Source organism: Branchiostoma floridae, chromosome 6, assembly GCF_000003815.2.
Source record: "Branchiostoma floridae strain S238N-H82 chromosome 6, Bfl_VNyyK, whole genome shotgun sequence".
NCBI classification, from domain to species: Eukaryota; Metazoa; Chordata; class Leptocardii; order Amphioxiformes; family Branchiostomatidae; genus Branchiostoma; species Branchiostoma floridae.
The window spans coordinates 7,798,604-7,819,591 of NC_049984.1; the positions used below are offsets into that span (position 1 = coordinate 7,798,604).

The 20,988-nt window shown below is 41.7% G+C and overlaps 2 protein-coding genes across 3 annotated transcripts; one reads left to right on the forward strand and one right to left on the reverse strand.

Moving 5' to 3' along the window:
* Nucleotides 1–118: 118 nt before the first annotated feature.
* On the forward strand, nt 119–16,562 carry LOC118418289 (DBH-like monooxygenase protein 1 homolog). 2 transcript variants are annotated; one of them, XM_035824140.1, is made up of 14 exons: nt 119–507; nt 1,188–1,334; nt 3,213–3,365; nt 4,034–4,207; nt 8,079–8,165; nt 8,528–8,710; nt 8,895–8,997; nt 9,468–9,634; nt 10,069–10,260; nt 10,746–10,805; nt 11,238–11,374; nt 12,204–12,318; nt 14,661–14,735; nt 15,420–16,562. In XM_035824140.1, exons 1-14 carry the CDS (start codon nt 388–390, stop codon nt 15,552–15,554), a joined length of 1,848 nt encoding a protein of 615 aa, XP_035680033.1. In that variant the 5' UTR covers nt 119–387; the 3' UTR covers nt 15,555–16,562. The 2 variants fall into 2 exon arrangements, with proteins under 2 accessions (XP_035680033.1, XP_035680034.1); XM_035824141.1 differs by lacking the exons at nt 119–507; nt 1,188–1,334 and adding an exon at nt 1,592–1,678.
* A 112-nt stretch (nt 16,563–16,674) lies between these two features.
* LOC118418290 (ninjurin-2-like) lies at nt 16,675–18,589 on the reverse strand. Its single transcript, XM_035824142.1, has 3 exons — nt 18,372–18,589; nt 17,515–17,628; nt 16,675–17,135 (listed from the first exon to the last, which is right to left on the reverse strand). Exons 1-3 carry the CDS (start codon nt 18,528–18,530, stop codon nt 16,980–16,982), a joined length of 429 nt encoding a protein of 142 aa, XP_035680035.1. The 5' UTR covers nt 18,531–18,589; the 3' UTR covers nt 16,675–16,979.
* Nucleotides 18,590–20,988: the final 2,399 nt, after the last annotated feature.

Below are 20,988 nucleotides of genomic sequence, written 5' to 3' on the forward strand. Positions count from 1 at the left end.
GTGGTCCTTCTTTGAGGTGCTTGGGGGGGGGGGGGGTCCCTCGAGTGATCAAGTTTGCTTCTTTGTTGATCTTTGTTTATTAGTCGCGTGATGCCAGGTAGGCCACAACAAAGCACTGAATGACGTGGGTGGGTGGGAAAGACGATATCAATGAGGGCAGTGGCCCTGAAGACTGGTACCGCCTTGCATTTTCCGTTAAGCTCATTGAAATGTTTGTGTGGTTGACAAGGGCAACCTATTGTCGCAGGTAATGTTATATCTATGACCTAGCGGACAAACTATCCTTAGACCCAGAGTGCCGGCCCCTGGAACCATTCAAGAGCATTACGTACCTGACATCAGCTCAGGAGAGTAGCCATCTCGCCAAACACCTTTATACCCTACACTATGTGGACCACAGTCGCCTTGCTTGTCTTTGTTGCCGTGTGTGATGTAAAAGCGGCTACAACAGGAGTGACGTTCACCAACAATGCCTACCTGGATGAGGCCATGAACGTTTTCCTGCAGGTAAGTACACAGACCAGTCTCTTTAAACAGATCACAACAATAGCCAAACACTAACTGGTAAATAAAAGGAAGCGATCTCCGGGAAGCTTAGCTCACCGACTGGACGTGACAAGCGGTATATACGACACATTGTAGATTCATTGTACGGAGAAATTTCTCTAGGTCTTTGAGACAATCATAGTGAACAGTGGTCTGGAGCACGGTTTAAATGTCCGTCCTTCCCAATGATTACAACCTTTGCCAGTAGCGTTTCAGATAATGCAGAGTTGCTCATAAATCCTTGTTTTCAGCCTGCGTTGGCTTGGCGAGAAAACAACCCATAGTAATCGAGTTAACTTTTCATTCCATTAGTGCAAGGTATCATTGTATATCAGATTCGTGCTCAGTCTGAGATCGGCCGCTTTACAGCTATTACTTTCCTGGAAACCAGACTTTTACCCAGGGCCGGTAGAGCGTTCGGCAGCCAAGCTAAGACTGGTCTTCCAGAGGACCTTAAATAACCACTCTGGGAATTTGTCATGCGGGAGAGTTTGCAAGTGTTCTATGAGTTTTGGTTCGTGTTCCAGCCTAGCAAACTCTTCCCACATGGCAACTCCCTGGAGTGCTAGGTCCTCGGGAAGACCTGCCCTAGATGCCGAACAGATTACCCCGAAGTAAAATGATTTTGTTCTCGTGTTTAGTGGAGGAGGGATGAGACCACCGTCACCATGCAGCTGGAGGTACAGACCCGCGGGATGGTCGCCATCGGGTTCTCTCCGAACGGGAACATGCCTGGCTCGGACATCTTCGCCGGTTACGTCGGCGATGACGGGCAGCCCTACTTCCATGTAAGTCATGTCTTACCCGGCAACAACTTCAATTTGGCTGAGGCTATATAAAAGGTTCTAGCACCGTCAATAAGATTTTAGTACTATTGTATCCAAACGGGATCTTGCCTGGCTCAGACATCTTCGCCGGTTACCTCGGCGATGACGGACAGCCTTACTTTCATGTAAGTCATGTCATCACCAGCAACAATGTCAATTAGGTGGCCATGGAGGCTATTGACGGGATAATAAAAGGTTCCAGCACCGTCAATAAAATTTCAATACTATTGTATCCAAACTGGAACATGCCTGGCTCAGACATCTTCGCCGGTTACGTCGGCGATCACGGACAGCCCTACTTCCATGTGAGTTATGTCTTACCAGCCCGGCAACAACTTCAATTTGGCCGAGGCTATGTACTGACAGAATGTTCCTGTTAATAAAGACTTCTAGCATCGTCAATAAGATCTTGGTACTATTGGCATTATGTTCCTGTCAATAATCTATTCAATATTGGAAAAAAATGTTCCTGACGATTAGATTTTTTGTAGGATGTTCCTGTTAGTAAGGATTTTCGCACTACTGACAAGATAATAAAAGTAGGAGGTTTGTGGAATATAACGTTACTTTCATACGCATCATGCCTAAAAGAATCAGGGCCTTCGTACAATTACATAGGGGAGGGGCAAAACATTGAACATCAATTCTTAAAAGAACATTTACAGACTGGGAGAACCTGCTAAGAGGATCACAAAGATGGCTTTCATTTAACAAGGCAGTTAGATGCATGCAACACTGATATAATTACACGTAGTCTGTTTCAAAACAATCATGGCATTATTGAAATTTAGTCTGTGACAGAACCTTAATCCTGCTGATTCACGTCAACGGGTATTTAAACCCGAAAGACGACACCACTGAAATAATTTCACAATTGTTGTACCTGTCCCATCTTGTGATGAATTATCACAGCGTTACATGATACGCAACAAAGACCAACAAAACTCTCCACCTGAGGAACGGGATTGGTTACGGGTCCGTAAATCACCCTAATTGAGATGATCGTCATGCTTCTGCATTTCTGTTCTTTTGGCAGCTCAGTATAGAGCCAGTATAGTGGTGTTTGCGTCCTTTACAATGAGTTTCCAATGACTTTTTTTTTCTTTTTATTACAACAAAAAGGACACATACAGTACACAGTGGTGACGCACTCATCCAGACTGGCCTGTATCAACTGCACCACTTGACAAAACATGATACATGACATATTACAGAAAACATGTAAACGGAACGTCTGATGTGCAGGGACAGTGTCGGACAATTGAATTACGGCGACTTTCTTTGCAAACTACTTAATCAATAAAAGAACTCTAAGATCTCACTGAAATACGTTTTTTTTTTATTTCTCAATGCCATAACCCTAGTCTTATCATGTGCTATAACACTTGAAATTCAACAAGTCACAAGTATATGGAAATATAACTAGAAACACAGACAGACAGACACACCGAAAACAATAGCCAATACCTCCGTTCACAGATCCTCCGGAGGTGATATAACCATGAGATCATAGCTGCAAGGGAAAGGAAAAGAAAAGCTCCGAAACGTTTGTTCTGATTTTTGTTTGATGTATAAAGATCGTAACTTGAAAGATCTTCTGTGCTCAGGCAATCGGTAGAAGTCATTCTGGACCATACTTAAACTGTATTTGCCAACACAAACTTGTAGTGTGACGTCAAAGAAGCAGTGGATTGCTCATTCCTTGTCAAAGATTGGAGCTGGACAATCGAGCATTTGGGTATTAAAAAGCCAATTTTTGTGTTGGAAATTACACTTCAACGTTGATCCAGAATAAAGGTCGTGTTGTCGGTCTAACATGATGTAACATCTCTACCATAGGATTTTTACGCAGAGGCACAGGAGCACCCAGTGTATGATGGGGACTCTAACCAGAACTACTACGACGTCCTGGCTACTGAGAACGACACGCACACCATCGTGTGCTTCACCAGGAGGATTGTACTCTGTGACTCCAATGACAAGACCGTGAACGTAAGTCTATGTTTGTGTGTGTGTGTGTGTGTGTGTGTGTGTGTGTGTGTGTGTGTGTGTGTGCGTGCGTGTGTGTGTGTGGGGGGGGGGGGGGGTCTGTGTGCGTGCGTGTGTGTATGTGGGTGTGCGTGTGTGTGTGTGTACCGCATCTTCAGTGGGACATACGCACAAATGAGAATGCTGGGAAGAGGCAATTGAGTGTGCGTCTTAAGCTAGTTGTTCTGGGGCTGGGTGGGGTGATTTGGAGCTTGTTATTACGTCAAAAGATATTTTGTCTGCCAACGCCTAAATATCGTTTGTTCACTGTGGTCAATATGCTTTCAAGATTGTATCAAATGACATTCCGGAGTCCGGACACTGTTCTTTCTGGGACAAAAGAAGGAGAATGAAGAAAGGGACGAATTGAGGATGTTTTGTTGATTTAAATCCTGAGATGCATGCCCTTTTTCTTCTGGTTGATCTTATTTTCCACGATGTATATGTTACTATTCAACATAATCTGAATAACGTCAAAGTCGTGTTGTGCTTGTCGTTAACTGTGTAGATTCATTACTTACATTTTGTCGAAAAGGTACACGAAGAATCTGTACTTTTGAATGTTTCACAAGTTCAAGTTACACATCTAGAATGTTTCATACCTTTGTTTTATACCTTTACACCGTGTGTAGAACGGGACCAACCGCGTGATCTGGGCCTGGCACGCGGATGACCCCACCGACGAGAGGTCGCTCCTGTACCACGGCGCCACCAACAGGGGGAGCCGCAGTCTCCAAATCCTCTACCCGCGGACCGAACAGGCTCTGCCTGACGATGTCCAAACCCTCGAGCTCTTGAACGTGAACGTACGTTAACAAATTGTTGTATGTAAAGTTTTTGTTTGCATATCACTGTATGTACATTAATTGTTTTATTTTATTTTATTTGTGTAACGCATGGCCCCACTGCAAAGCAGTGTCAATCTCTGACCTGGGCAACCCTGGATATGAATGAATAAAATAAATAGATAAGATAAATCATAAGAGAACGCCCCTTGAAAACCACCCTAATGTTGCCATATGTTGCATGGATAAATAAACGAACTAGAAAGGCCGACATTTGCTTAAGAGCAAATACAGCATATTTCAGCCATACCCCTTCCCACGCAACATTGGACTGTTCCAAATCACCCCTGCGCAAAAATGGAACATCCTCTTAACAGTACATTATCCCCAAAAGTGGACTGGTATTGTGAATTGATTCCAGGTAAAGACAGAGCTTGCTTCTATTTTTCAGAAAATGACAATAATCACACCTTCCATTCAGAAAATTTTCATCATGACTGAAAATTGTTGAATGACTTCATGTAATGTCATTAACAATTTTCAGTACCATAACTAGGTGTAAGTTTAAAAAAGTATAAGCTCCTTGTGATGTGGGTACATTTATTATTGCAGTGAACTTTTTTTATTCAAGTAGGGCATACGATTTAATAATTATCAAGCAGGTGCAGGTACTGTAGGAGCGTTTGTTTTCTTCAAGCTGTAAAACTGTTAAACTGTTTTACTTTGTATGCAATCAGCCATCGAGCCTATTCTTATTTTAGTTCAACAACTCAGTCCTGCCAGACCCGGAAGATACGATTGAACCTTGTTCGAGGATTTATTTTCGTCTGTCTGGTCAGTCTGTTCATACCCTGGCGCTGAGAGTGTTTTATTGGGCTGAAACTCTGGCAGTTTAAAGTTACTTACAATTTAAATGTTCAAAGTTTATGTCAAACAACAACAGCACTAGGAACACATACATTTGCTCTGGAGAAAATACAGCAGTTTTCGCAAGTTCCAGTCCAGTGATAGAAATGTGGCCACTATAGACAGGTGGTCACTATAGAGAAAAATGCTGATCTATTGACTAGGAGCCATACGTTACACATGATTTCAGTACACTGATCATTAATCATATAAACATTGCACAGGTAAGCCAATTGTTTAGATGTACAATTAAGTTCAAATAATTCTGAAGAGAAATATTGATGAGAAAATAATCATTCTCGCCACTGTCTAACTTATAATTACGTATCAAAACTTAACGCAGATTTTCTAACTAACGCACCTTTCGCCGACTTCATCAAAGGACCGCCGGCTATCAATCAAACACGGCTGTTGATTAGACTTAGAGTTTCAAACAGTCATGTGCTGTGTGCCAGTTGACAGCGAACTTCATGCTACGTGATGTTTTACATTGCTTGGACCTTCTTTCCTACAGCGGTGCTTCTACAAAATATTTAGACTGTAACACTGAGTCCCACATGTTTTATAGAATAGAATTTGACGCAGAACAGCGTTTTTTGCTGGGTATTTTTCTTGAAACATGTCCGTGGAAATATCAGCGAGGCGGCGACGTAGGGATATCAGACCGTCAACAAAAGTCGCACGGCGGCTAACGGCGCAGCGAAGATACTAGCGCTATAAATAAGCGCTTCAACTAAGGATGGCAACCCGTACAATATTTTTGTATACTGTTGAGCTAAGTAAAGTTTGTTGTTTATGAGGTTTTAGTTGTCTTTGAAGCTTTGACCCGAAATATTTTAAAGTCAAACTGCTGAAGACAAGTAAGTGACTGCTACGATTATCGTAGATATGGCCCTAAAAAAACTGATAAAAGAAGCCTTCTCAATAGTCTAAAATGCAAGAGCTTCCGGGGGGGCTTCGCCCACCTGGGTCCCCCCCACAGTGGCCCTGCCCCTGGACCCCGCCAGGGACATTCGGCGGCCCCCGGACCCCTGTCCGACGCTTTGAAAAAATCCTGGCGAGAAGTCTGTACGGCCTGAGTCTTCAAGTTAACGTATTGTGTGGTCCCGCTTATGAATATTAATTAGCCTTCGCTTTCCTCTTCGCTGATTGGCTGAACCATTAATTGAATTAACTCTTCCTGCCGGCTAGACGCAGGTGCAGATGTCGGCTCTGTGGGGTGAACGTCCAAAAGGTCATGGCATGGAGAACGAAAGAAAACCAATTTCCCCTAAAAAAAGTGCTGTAATTAAGCCTTTTACAGTACTTTATGCCAAAAATTTTACTTGGATCATTTTACCAACTATCTTATGCCTATCTATACCAAATGTTACTCATACCAGGGTACAGGGGTGCAAAATATACCGTTATAAGACCGTCAACAACAGTCGCACGGAGCTAACAGCGCAGCGAAAATACCATCGCTAGCGTTTCAACTTCGGATAACAAGTTATAAGTACTGTTGAACTCAGTAACGTTAAAGTTTGTTTTTAGTTGCCTTTGACGGTTTGACCTGAAATAGTGTTACGCTAAACTCCTGAAGAGAAGTTAAGTGACTGCTGCGATTATCATAGATATGCCCCTAAGAACTGATACAATATAAAGCCTTCTGAATAGTCTAAAATGCGAGAGCCTTAGGCGGGCTTCGCTCCCCCTGGCGGGAACACTGCTATATACGGGATCATGAGGCCCCGCTTATGAATATTAATTAGCCTTTGGCCTCCTCTTCGCTGATTGGCTAGGTCTTTGATTCAATTAACTCTCCGGCTGACGCGCACAGGTGTGGCTCTGTGCGGGGTCACGGAAGGTCACGTCAGGAGGCCAAAAGAAAACAAATTTCCCCTCAGAAAAGTGCCAAAATTAATCATTTTAAAGTTGTTTATGTCAAAAATTTTACTTGAATCTTGTTACCAAGTATCTAATGCCTATCTATAGCAAATTTCAGGTCATTTAATTGTAATACCAGGGTACAGGAGCCAAAAGTGTCCTTTTTTGGTCAAAAATTGGCTAAAAATCGCAAAAATAAGCATTTTGTTGCACTGTACACCAAAAGTGTTATTGAATTTATATGAAGGGGTTATCAAGGCCCATCTGTGTCAAATTTCAGCTCATTCGGTTGCAATACCAAGGTACAGGAGCCAAAAGTGTCCTTTTTTGGTCAAAAATTGGTCAAAAAATCGCAAAAATAAGCATTTTGTTGTACTGTACACCAAAAGTGTTATTGAATTTATATGGGGGCATTATCAAGGCACATCTCTGTCAAATTTCAGCTCATTTGGTTGTAATACCAGGGTACAGGGGCCCAAAGTGTCCTTTTTTGGTCAAAAATTGGTAAAAAAATCGCAAAAATAAGCATTTTGTTGTACTGTACACCAAAAGTGTTATCGAATTTATATGGGAGCATTATCAAGGCACATCTCTGTCAAATTTTAGCTCATTTGGTTGTAATACCAGGGTACAGGGGCCAAAATATACAGTTTTGGTCTAAAATTGACCAAAAAATCTCAATAAAATCATTTTAGAGGCAGATATGAAAAAACTGAGAAAAAAGCATCAAGGTATTTGCCCATTCTACCCCTGTGCCAAATTTCAGGTCATTCGGTCCAGGAACGGCGGAGATGAATCACTTTGAAGATTTGACAGGAGAAAGAAGAAAGAAACATTACGAATACAATATATTTCACCATACTATGTATGGCTGAAATATAAAAAGAATGTGTCACTGACTAGCCCAAACTATCATTTAGGGAACCATCTAGGGACTCAGGAAGAAAGAGTGATGGGCAGACAATGTAAAGATGGAAGGATGATATTAGAGAATAGAGAGGCATTAAGTTATCTCTGAAAAAACAACAACAGAAAACCGAGTCTTCTTATTATGACGTATTTTGAAGATGTGTAAAAAATGCAAAGTTGATGTGACCGAATGATGATGACTATTCCCCAGTACTCCGTTCCGGGCAATCGGCACACCACCTACCTGTGCAGGGGGATCAAGATTCCGGACCTCGGCGGGAAGAAACATCTCATCAGGGTACGTCAGCAGACTGCATTGGGGACGTGTATGTATGTATGAGCGTGCGTGCGTTTATGTACATGTGCGTATGTATGAACCTGTTTCCGCGTGTTTGTGTGTGTGTGTCTGTGCGTGTGGTGGTGGGGGAGGGGGTTGGTGGGTGGTGAATGAGAGTGGGTGCCCGTATGCGTGCGGTGTGTATATGTGTCTGTGTGTCTGTGTGTTGTGTGTGACATGAGGCTCCGGCGCGCGCGCGTGCACGTGAGTGTGAAATGAGAGTGGATGCCAGTGTATGTGTGTGCTTGCGTGTACGTGTGTGTACACGACATTGTAACTGTATCGTGTGGATCAGTGGCTGACGATGTTGTTTGACTCTGTAGTGGGAGCCGGTGATTCAGCCTGGGAACGAGGGTGCCGTACATCACTTCGTGTTGTACACGTGCGGCCAGGAACCAGCTGATCTTGACGCACACGATGGCCAAGAGGGCATCTGCTACTCCACCATGCCAGAAGAATGGTACCACTGCACCATCACTCTACTGGCCTGGGCAATCGGTGGAACGGTGGGGACATCTTCAATTTTCATTTTGCATCATGGTATTGTGGAGAGTCCGTTAAAAAGGGCGACGGATGAACCAGCAATTTCATTCTATGTTTGATTGAACAGGAAAGCCGTTCCAGTCTTTAACTGTTAACACTGTTATTCACTAGCTGCATGATCATAACTTCTACTCGACCTTTGTACAGGTCTTCGACCTACCACAGAACGCCGGGATCTCGGTCGGAGATACGAATGATCCTAGATTCCTCATGTTGGAAACACATTACGACAACCCAGACATGAGAGACGGTAAGTCGGACCCTACAGTCGATAGCTTTAGTTTGTGCATGCAGATAGTGAAAGCAATGAGAAAATACTACACAATTTTTGTACATGCACGTAAGGTACAATTTTTGTACATGCACGTAAGGTAAAAGTATATCTGATGTAGTCATGAAGCTCAGCTGTACATGTAAATATCATAATGTATGTGATTATTGTTACTTTTCAATATAACTTTTTTTTTAATTCATCTCGCTTCGGATGCGCAGTTGGAACGATGGAGCATAGAAAATTTAATTGGCGATATTAAAATTCAAGGATAAGTTGAAAGATACTCGTCTCTGTAGACAGATTCTTTGGACTGGATACTAGTAGTAAGTTTTTGTACATTTTTATGAAGAAAAAAACAGGAGTAAAAGAAGAAAAAGTATTTACCAAATGTATGTCCTGAAACTGTATGTACATTATTTTCATTTGAGACATCTGTTTCATCCTAGATATCGTGGACAGTTCCGGACTGCGGCTCTACCTTACCTCCACATTGCGAACGAACGAAGTTGGTGTGCTGCAGGTCGCAGTTGATGTGGGACAGTCCCAGAAAATTCCGCCAGGAAGCGCTTCTCACACCACCGTGGCTCACTGTTATTCGGAATGCTTACAGCAGGTGAATTTCTCAATAACGTCAGTCATGTCGTGCGTTCAGGCTAAATGCCTGACCATAATTTTTTTTCATCTTTGCCTTATCATCACCGTGAAACGGTTGTCACTTGATGTCTGTGTATTCGTGACCTGTCATAGCCTCATTGCTTCGAAGACTCCCAGCAGTGCTTGCTTGTATTTTATGGGGGAGCCGGCTGGTTCGCAATTTTCAACATCAGTGGCTAAGGTTCTCTACTACCGTGAGAGAGAGTTTCCGTGCCACCTCTCCCGGTTTTTAGAAAAGGCTGCTAAGGAGAAAAGAGGCTAGCCTGACCTAAACTTAGCTGCAGTCGTTATTAAGCTTTCTATATAGCCAATGATGTTCTAACTATACTTAAGCATGCTAGCAACAGGTTTCTAGATGAATCTATAGATGCCAATATCCTTCTTAAAATCCAGGGAATGGAGGATGCTTCACTGACTGCCCTAAACGTCTTTGGCGCGTTTCCGCACGCCCACTTGGCCGGCAGGACCGTCAACATCCGACATGTCCGCGGTGCAAATGAGCTGCAGGCGATATTCAAAGATGAATTCTACGACTTCAACTACCAGGAAACCGTCCCGCTTGAGGAAGCAAGACAAATTCTGCCGGTATGTTTGTTGCTATTTCTACTTGGCTTTTTCTTTCAAGAACTGATGCCATCAACATACATTGTAGACACAAAACTTAGAAATTTGAATGACTCATCTAGTAAACCCTTCAATCAGTTCCAAATATGACCTCCTTCAAACTATTTCTGTGGACTATCAAACCCAATTGCTGCGTATTATTTGTTCTTGTACCTGTTTTGTTTTTGTCGCTTTCAATTTTCATTTTCCACAGGATATGTATCTTCTTTGCTAGAGTGCATCATCTGTGCCCTGTACCTTCTCTTGTTGAATGATTTTAAAAATCATAGTATGTATCGTGGCATTTACGATGGCAATGAGTGAGTTCGCAAGACCTTTGCATATACTTAATTTTTGTGTATATGTTTTTCTATCGATTAACTCCATTATCTCATGATGTTTGTCATGGACATTGGCGTTGGCAGACTTTGTCATAGGTACATATTTGCTTCTTTCCTATTTCTCAGGGAGACAGCATCTTGTTTGAGTGCACCTACGACACTACAGACAGAAACGACATGACTTACGTAAGTTATATAACGCTACTTTTTGTTTACTAAGAGCCTGGCCACATACTTATACGTCGTGCGACCGTCGTAAGATCGCACTTAGCTTCTTGAAACAGCAAAAAGTCGTATATCCTTGTCAGCGGTTGGTTCTGTCACATCCTGCTTGAAAATATCTATGGCATCAAAATTGTATGACGACCTACGACGAATTTGGTCGCGCCGTTAAAAATCTTGTTGTTTGACTATGTATTATTGTAAAACAGGAGGCATCACTGAGGCATATTTTACGGACAACTCAACATACATGTCCTTTTCAGCCCATAGTGGCAAGTTTTCATAGACAATTTAGTCCAGGTTCAGGTCCGGACCTGTACATGAACCTGGACCGTACCTGGACCTGAATTTTCTGTACCGGTACCCACCCCTAACTGTAATGTTTCCTGTGTTCAGGGAGGTCTGGCTACTCAGAATGAGATGTGCATGGCTTGGCTGCTGTATTACCCCAGAATGGACCTGGCTCGGTGTGAAAGCTGGCCCATGTCAGATTGGTACCTGACAAGTCTGTCCGCCACATCCACAGAATACAGGTAAATCCCAAATAGGTCCAGGTATGAATTAGACTAGTACTCACGACGAAAAGTGGAAGCTTCAGCAGATTTCAGACAGCTCTGATCTTTCGTCAGCTCTGACATGGGTCGTCACAGGACCTGAGAGAGGTCACAAGGTCAAGTGACATGAAGGTCACGGTTGTAGATTGACGGACCGGACGACGGTAGCGGCATTGGACACTGCCTTACAAGACACCTACAGCCTGATATCCACTAGAAACCGTCCGCTACCGAGAAAACACAGTTAAATTATCGTCAACTGGCGCACAAACAAACCGTCGTCCCTGTCTGCCATGGTCATCAAGTTTTTCCGCTAGAAAGAAATTGTGACAGAAACAGACAGAAGTTTAAGTGTAGAACCAACTTAAGAATTCCACCTCAGTGCCGTGCATGTACGTCAGCATCCTGTTAAATACATCTCAGCTGCTTAGCTGGCCAATGATACTTTTTAAAAGTATAGAAAATCTCGACCGGAGACGTCTCAGACAATTTCTCTTTCCACAGGGAAATTCAGCGTTTTCTGGGACATCTTGGGCAAAGACGTCTCAGAAAACGCAAAATTTCTCAGTGGAAAGAGAAATTTAAGTGTCTCAAGACGCTATTCGTATTCTGTAATCTCTAAGCAGATCCATTTGGGGGGGCAAAGACAGTATCCAAAGGGCTAAACAGTATCCAGTTGGCAGTAATCCAAGCTGAGTAACCTTTTGGATACTGCTTTTGCTCCCGATAGATTTGCTTGGAGATTACATATTTTTGACCTTGTTGACTCCCGTATTTAATTGCCTATCTCCCCTTTATCATCACACAGTGAGGACAAGCAAGACTTTATCGCCACTGCCCCGGCCAACTTGGTGAATCTGACCGCTGATGAAATCCTCAGTTCGGGCGTGACTTGGACGGACGAGTTACGGGCAGCATTCCAGGTCAGTGATAGTTCGAAACTGAGTGCGGGCTAGAATGTTAAGATAAGCTGTCAAAAACAAAATTGTTAAGATCTTATAATTGCGTGAAATATGGTTTGCCTTGTGGTTCATTAATTATGCAAATGCATGTTTTGATCAAAATTACAGAGACATTGAATGAATGTGACTAGCATATGGGAACTAGAAAGGCCGACATTTGCTTGAGAGCAAATACAGCATATTTCAGCCATCTCCCTCCCCATGCAACAATAGGCTATTTCAAAATCACCCATTTGAAAAATCACTTTTACTAATGACGGTTTGACCCAAAAATGAGTCTTACAAAATTCCCCAGTTCAAGAATGGACTCCAGTGCACCCTATGTGAATTTGCACAATAGACCAGTCCAGAAATACTCCCACTGAAACCTTGGCCTTTTGAATAAGAAACCAAATCCAAAATTGAATTTAGCAAAAAAGGTCCCAGTGCATAAAAAGGTATAATAGACCAGTCTAAAAACACTTCCACTAAAATTGAATTTTGAATCATCACCCGTTCAAAACTGAATTTGAAAAAACCCCCCTTCCGTGTGCAAAAAATGGACTCTTCCATGTAAAGTAGAGCAGTCCAAAAATACATCCGCTAAAATAGGACTTTGACATAATCACTGAAGCCCAAAAAAATGGATTTTTAAAAAAAGCCCCCTCTATGCAAGAATGGACTCTTCCAGAACACCCATGTAAAATTGCAAATTAGACCAGTCCAAAAATAACCCGACTGAAAGACTTTGACAAACTAGAAGTCACCAAAGTCCAAAATATGAATTTTGAAAAATCCCCCCTCCGTGCGAGAATAGACTCTTCCAGCACACATTCTGTAAAATTGCAAAATAGACCTGTCCAAATATGCATCCACTGAAAGACTTCACCAGTCCAATGATGAATTTAAAAAAAAAATGAACCCCTCCGTGTAAGAATGGACTCTTCCAGATAACACCGGGCTCGATTGGCTCGATTGGCTGCTACCCCCCTCTTTAGGATATAGATTCAGGCTAAGTGATTGGCTACCTATCTAATTAGATTAAATAGACATATATGCCAGTAGGTGCAATCTGCAGCTGGGGGTCAACGACCTTAAGGTCATTGACCCCTCTGGCTATTGGAAAATGACAAAAAAAATCCCCAAATATATCATTTTGACGTAGTCTATGACAAAAATTATACATGTGTCATTTGAATAAATATCTAGTGCACCCTTTTACCAAAATTTAGGTCATTTGGTTTTAAAACCAGAGCACAAGAGCCAAAAGTGTACTCTTTGGTCATAAAATGGCCAAATAATCGCAAAATTAAGCATTTTGTTGTACCGTATGCCTCAAGTGTTATTGAATCCATGTGCGCATATGTCTAGGGCACTCCTATACTAAATTTCAGGTCATCCGGTTCTAAAACCAAGGTACTGGAGCCAAAAGTGTCCTTTTTTGGTAAAAAAAATGACCAAAAAATCGCAAAAATAAGTATTTCGTTATACTGTACACCAAAACTGATATTGAATCTATATGGGGGACTTATCAAGGCACATCTGTACCAAATTTCAGCTCATTCGGTTATAATACCAGGGTACAGGGGGCCCAAATATACAGTTTTGGTCTTAAGATGACCAAAAACCCTAATAAAATCATTTAAGAGACAGATATGGAAAAAAGGAAAAAAAACGTCCTAGGGTATTGGCCCACTCTACCCTTGTGCCAAATTTCAAGTCATTCGGTTCAGGAACAACGGAGATACCGTGTTCTGAAGATTTGACAGGAGAAAGAAAGAAAGAAACATTACGAATAGAATATATTTCACCATACCTATGGTATGGCTGAAATATAAATACATAATTATTGCGAAAACACACACAAACAGGTACACCGAAAACGATACCTCCCCGTGACTTGATGGCCTGTTCCATTGACGCTATGACCAGGCATGTCTCTATGCTGTCAGATAAATTGACCTCCACTTTCTGTCACTCTGACAGCTCTGACCTTTTCCCTTGACTTAATTCGGAAATAACTTTGGAAACACAGACAGACAAACATACAAACTCAATACCACCTAAACAATGATTCATTATCTATTTGTTTGACTGTGCAGCTGTACAATGCTTCCGTAAACGGAGATACTAGTACTAGTAACGAGAATGATTTCTTGCCTGACGACAAAATAAGCCAATGAACATTGATGATCTACATACATTGTGCATCTTACATCGCTTTTATTCGTTTCTAGTGTAATGCAGTCTTAAACATCTATCTAACAATTTAACGTTATGTGTTTTGTGATGTGTTTAAGTTTATGTCTTGTTGTTTTCAAAAGCGCGGAGAAACACAGGCCGCGAGGTATGAGAGGTGCATGGACAACTCCAACAACCTAGTACACGGGGACGGAACGGTCAGTAAAGCACCTCTCTACTAAAAGTATTATACTTGTTCAAACATAGGACTTATGTTCGAACACAAATAAGGTATATGTGAGAGGGTCCCCGTGAAGGCACAAGGTTCGTTCACAAATTCTGTGCGTCTACTTTACTTCTGTTGGAACGAATATTCAGTCAAGTCTGAACATAAATAGTAGTAATAGCCTTTATTGCACATTCATGCCCTATCGGGCTAAGTACAGGCATATAGATACAAAGGGTAGTAATGCAGTAAACATGGTTTCTAAGACTAAACTAAAACATAGATTCTAAAACTATTCTAATACATTTGTTCGGCTTCTTGTCGTTTCTTAGTAATGTTAAATATGTAGCTTGAGATGTGTTTGTATAATGTCGTTTGATCAAAGCTCATAAGAAAAATGAATTTTTCAACACTAGACATAGATTCAAAGCGAGGAAACTTTCCTATAATATAGCTAAAAAGAATACTTCTATCATTACTATATAAACTACAATCTAATAGAAAGTGAGATTCATCTTCGACCTTGTTCAGGTTACAGAACTGACAGATGAATGGAATCAGTTTTTACCTGTCTAATTTTTGCTTTATTCTCTGTTTGCACGAGAACATTAAGCCTCCTGAATTAAACTGAATCTAATTCTAATGAAGTTTCTTCCCATTCTGTGTGCATTCTCAGCGCCCTGCGCCTCCCGTGATCGAGTTCCCCTGGGTGTCGGCAGACGAGTGCTCAGGTTCGGACGCTGTCGCCGCCAACATTGCCGCCAACCTGCTGATGCTTGTCATGGCCTACATCATTATGACAGTCATGTGAAAGTTCAGTTCATCTGCCTATTGGTGCCAACAGTCTATGTCACTTACAACTCTCACTCGCTCGCTCGCTCGCTCACTCACTCACTCACTCACTCACTCACTCACTCACTCACTCACTCACTCACTCACTCACTCACTCACTTATTCGCTTGCTCACTCAATCGGCGTTCTATTCAACCGTTGCCAGAAAACACACACATGCTTCCTCTTTACTTCTTCCTCCTTGGCTCTTGAACGTTTCCAACATTTGCTTCCTCACCATAACTCCATGTTATAGGCGAACTAATTGCAGTGCACCTGGTTCATATTCCCTGTTGGCATATTGGGTTGCATCAGAAGTCAAATGGTCACCTCTGTGGCCTCACTGTTTGAGTTTATATTTGCAGTGGATTGCCTCGATTTTGGTTTAATGTTTTTGCATGACTTCAGAGATTTACGTAGATGATAAAGTAATATACGCGTGCATAGTCCAGTGGTTAGTGACCCTGCCCCTGGACCAGAATTAGAAGGACATGAGTTTGTGCCTCGTCTGTTAGTTGCTCATCCGACACGCATGCTACTGGAAAAGGTCGCAGTCCTTAGGGCGGGACGTTAAGCCATGGGCCACGTGCACTGTTAATGTATCTGTCTAAGACAGCTAGGGGAATTTTCCCACTATAGTTAACATGTATATATTGTAAATAACGCCACAAACTATAGAAAAGTAGCTCATTGAGCTTGAGGTTGTTGAGCTTAACTTGAACTTTAAGATCGGAAGTGCCATGATTCACTTAGCAAGTTGGAAACAAGGATGTTGCTGAGGCTTTTGAATATGGATTTACATGTTAATCGTGACTGAGTTTGATTCGTCCTTTGCATACGTACTTAAATATATAAGTATTTGAGGAAACAATTGCCCTTTTTGAAATCAGAGTAGGATGTCTTTGACAATGTATGTCGAGTTCTTAGTTAATAGTCTTGTATCTATTGTACGTATGTGTTACAATGAGTAAATGCTGTAGTGTTTATACATTCTCTCAATTGTCTGTTTCTGTGTCCATGTGAAAGATAAGTACTTTTCTGAAACGTCAAAGTATGGACCAACGACCACGGATCCATGGTATTGGAATGATTCGTGTAACGACATATTACAATCAGTTTTAATATTTTTTTTCTACATAAACAGATGCGTAAAACTTGCATGTAGCACACGAGAATGCAGTTAAAATTTTACAATGAAGTATGATAGATTTTCTTTCCCTCTATCTAGCCCCCCAAGTGTCATTGATATCTGCGGTCACTTTTTATGTTGTCAGCAAACAAGAAACGTTAGCTCGTTTGGGCGTGATGTACCATGTAACGCCATTCAATACAAAAAGCAATAACACTGCTTCAAATACATTTCAAGCCTCCACGCAGAACGCCTCCTCTGATGTGTACGTATCAATCAAGGCTTCTCCCCGCCATTTTGATGCTCTGTCAGTTTCATGTCGAAGCCAGAGATGATGACGTTGAGGACCGTGATGACAACTATCATGACTGTCACGGCGTTGTTTAGGAAGTGCAGAGCTCGACTCGACTTCGTACTGTTGTGTTCTTCCACCTGAAGTAAGAAAATAAAGGTTAAAACCCGTACGGAAATCTGGACCAGGAGGGATTGACAAGTCAGGAGCCCGCGAATATGAAGGCACGCTACGCTCAGTGGTTTATTCGGTTGGTAGAAACCGAGTATGCTTTAGGTTATAACACGGTTAGAAGAACAGGCAGCAGCCTGAAATGAGCTTTGTGATTTGAGTAGACACATTATTTCCTGAGGGGTTTTGACATAGGAAAAGCAAAGAGCTAACCTACAAGAATCTTAAATAGTTTTGCTGAAGTCGAAATGGGGTTATCCGGTGTTTTGTTGCCTAATATTTCTGCTTTTGTTATCGCATAAAAAGAAAAGGGAATGTTATTTTCTAGTTGAAACGTTAATTACTTACCGCCTCGATGTTTTGTGTGTACAAGTATCCCAAGATGGCGGCCACGATCAGCTGTATGCCGATGGAAACTCCCAGGAACGACAGCAGCACGGTGTAGAACTGGTCGTCTGGACGCTGAGGAGGGGAAGAGCAAAGGTTTGGCAGCCTGACTAAATCAAGCATCCAACAACCCTTCCATTGAAGCCCCTTGGCCGTTTACAGCTTTTAAGCTCTAAATATCAGATGGGCATCTTAAAAAAGATACCCATATGATATTTAGAGAAAAATCTCTGTTAAATAGCGTCATCATGTCTCATTGAAAGTTAAAAAATCTCGAGATTTTTTGGATAATCGTGAGATTTTTCGAAACAATCTTGAGGTTTTTCACAACAATAGATCTTTCGGAGAATCTGAAGATTCTTTGAAATTATCCCAAGATTTTTTTCCATACATCTGAAGATCTGGGACTTTGTTGGTCTACGATGTGTTCTGACATGGACTAAGTCTTATTGCCAGACTGACAGAACTGTTTGTTCTACATTTTCCTCAAATTACATAAAGAGAAATACAAGAAAGGCCAGTTAATTGCACAACGGATTAACGCACACTTCTGTTAACTGCACGGAATCCTAAAATCCCAAATCGGTGCGGTCCAGCTGGATAACTTCGCATTATTGCACCAGCCGGATAATTGCACGAAATACGCGAGGTATGAGAGGTGCGCGGACAGTTCCAACAACCTAGTACACGGGGACGGCACGGTCAGTAAAGCCCTCTCTACTAGAAGTATCATACTTCTTAAAACACGGGACTTATGTTCAAACACAAATTAGTATACGCCCGGCTGTGCAATTAAACGGCTTCTGCTGTATCGTTACCTGTAGCAGATACTTCAGCTGTGCGACGTTAGACGTGAGCAGCGCCAGGTCCAGCATGGACTGGGCGATGGTTTTCCTCCCGTCGTACCGACTCGGCTCTTTGATCATGCACCGGCACTCCCCCCGGGAATGGCCAGCAGTGGAGCCGTTTGACTCCATCTTTGAAAGTTCAGCCGAAGGCTTGTCGTATTTAGATGGCTGCGGGTGAAACGATAATATGATATGTATACAATATATTTATACTATGTAAAGCGCATTACACTCTGTCTACAGACCTAGAACAGAAATATGCCCGTGTGACAGATGACGAAATGTTCACAAATAACGTTATGTAATGTCATCATCTAAACTACGAAATAATATGTACATTCGGATACACGTGTTGTAAAAAGACAGAAGCATGTAAACTATATACATAAACATTACAAAGCGTAGTTGTCCTACAACTTTTTTTTGTATCCAACTTGCCGTATTTAGCCCCAGTGGGGTACGGGCATGCAATTAACTTTATTGTCATTGTCAATACTTGTAACAAATACATGCCATCAATGGACACCACAAGCATGCCTCAGGATAACTTTACAGAATATAATTCAAAGTAGAATATTATATAGTTTGTCTGAAACTCTCTCACTCTCTCTGTACATAAAAGTTGAAATAGTTAGTATGTGTCCTTGAGCGCAGCGAGACCACCAAGCCACGTTTGATGGCCGTGTGGGTCGCACATACCCGAGTAGAACAAACACTCGCTTCACTGTGCTAAGGCCTGGGGAATTTGATGTTGTGTGTCTGATCATAGGTAGGGAATCTCTCTTGCATCAACTTGTATCCAACCTTCTGGTCGTTGGTGGGATAAGGTACATGTAATCTGTTTCACGTAGTATTAAATACCGGGCATCTGTTTTCAGTTTAATCACTCATATGTAAGATCGAAAATGCTATGTTCCATGCAAGTTGTCAAAAGTGTTCAATCTCATTGAAAACATCGAAGAAGGCTAGGGTACACAGGCTTTAGTAGGGTCGGTCGGGAAAACGGAAACGCAACATTTTTGCCCAGACCTAAGTAAATAGGCCCTTCACAGAATAAACTGCCCTACTGAGTTCCGCTACCCCCAATACAAGCAGACTCAGTCACACAATTTTAAACCTTTTTGCCTTCAAGATAAAACAGTCTAGTTGAAGGCAACGAATCTCGAAAACAGTAACGACGGGATCACCGTGAAAGTTTAAAGAATCACGCAAAGCATAGTCAGCCTGTAGTCACCAGGACTGAGACACATTCACAACGTCAATTAAACCCCATCATATTTAGCCTCTCCTACTTTTTGAAACTGCTGTTCAGACAAACTTAGGTACCCAAACTTCCGTAATATTTTAGCTTTACGAGTGAAGGAATGGTAAAAGGCTCACCATTTTTATGCTCGTTACGTCCTTTTAGAGCTAGAGGAATGCCCGGTTGACTGAGGCCGATGACGGGACGTCTGGGACAAAATTTTGCCGCCTGGTCGTCAGTAAACACTGCAACAGCAACAGCCAGCACCGCCAGGGGAATGTACACGGGTGTCTCGTCCAACCACCGGGCAGTGTTGTATCACGTGGATCAGTTTTACTGGCTTATCAAAACGTATTTAGTGAACTGACCAAACTGCATGTCCCGACCGACTAACCAACCGACTAACCAACCAACCGACCGACCGACCGACCGACCGACCGACCGACCGACCGACCAACCAACCAACCAACCAACCAACCAACCAACCAACCAACCAACCAACCAACCAGGCAACCAACCAACTAACCAACCAACCAACCGACCGACCAACCAACCAACCAGGCAACCAAACAAGCAAACAACCAACCAATTGCAACAGGCAACTAACCAACATACAAACATACAAACATACATACATACATACATACATACATACATACATACACACATACATACACACATACATACATACATACATATAAAAACTATCGCACATTCAAGTAAATGTATTTTATCTCATAGAACAAAATGTTGACACTATGAAGTTCGATGTAAACATATTTTATTTAGGATCTTTCATAGATTCTGAAAACATATAACGTTATATTAGCTAGGCACAGCCTAGAATAAAGCAAAAGAATACATACTTATGACATTACTTCATCTCTAGATAAATAAATAAATACTTTTGAGGAATGTTTCCTGAATGAATAAATTAGATATAAATATCTATAACAGATTCATTAGAAAGTTTGATAAATAGATTATTACATACAAGCAGCATTGGAACCATTAATCCTTTTCAAATTAGATAAAACCATGTCCTTAAAGATATCGCCGTCACAAAATATACATATATGTTCCGTATAGATATAAATATACATTCCACTTATGCCTTTTCAAGACAAAGTACTAGTATGTTACATAGAAGTCACTGTGACTTAACATTGAAACATGTACTACTATATTTTTTACATCAAATTTGCTACTGTTTGAGGAAATGTACAAACCGGAAGCTGTTCCTTAAGTCATTTCCTGTTAAACGGTTAATTTCAAAGTGTCTTTCGTTTCGTTTTATAGTCGGACTTCCTCATGTTGGAAGGGAGGGTCTATGGCGTAATAGTC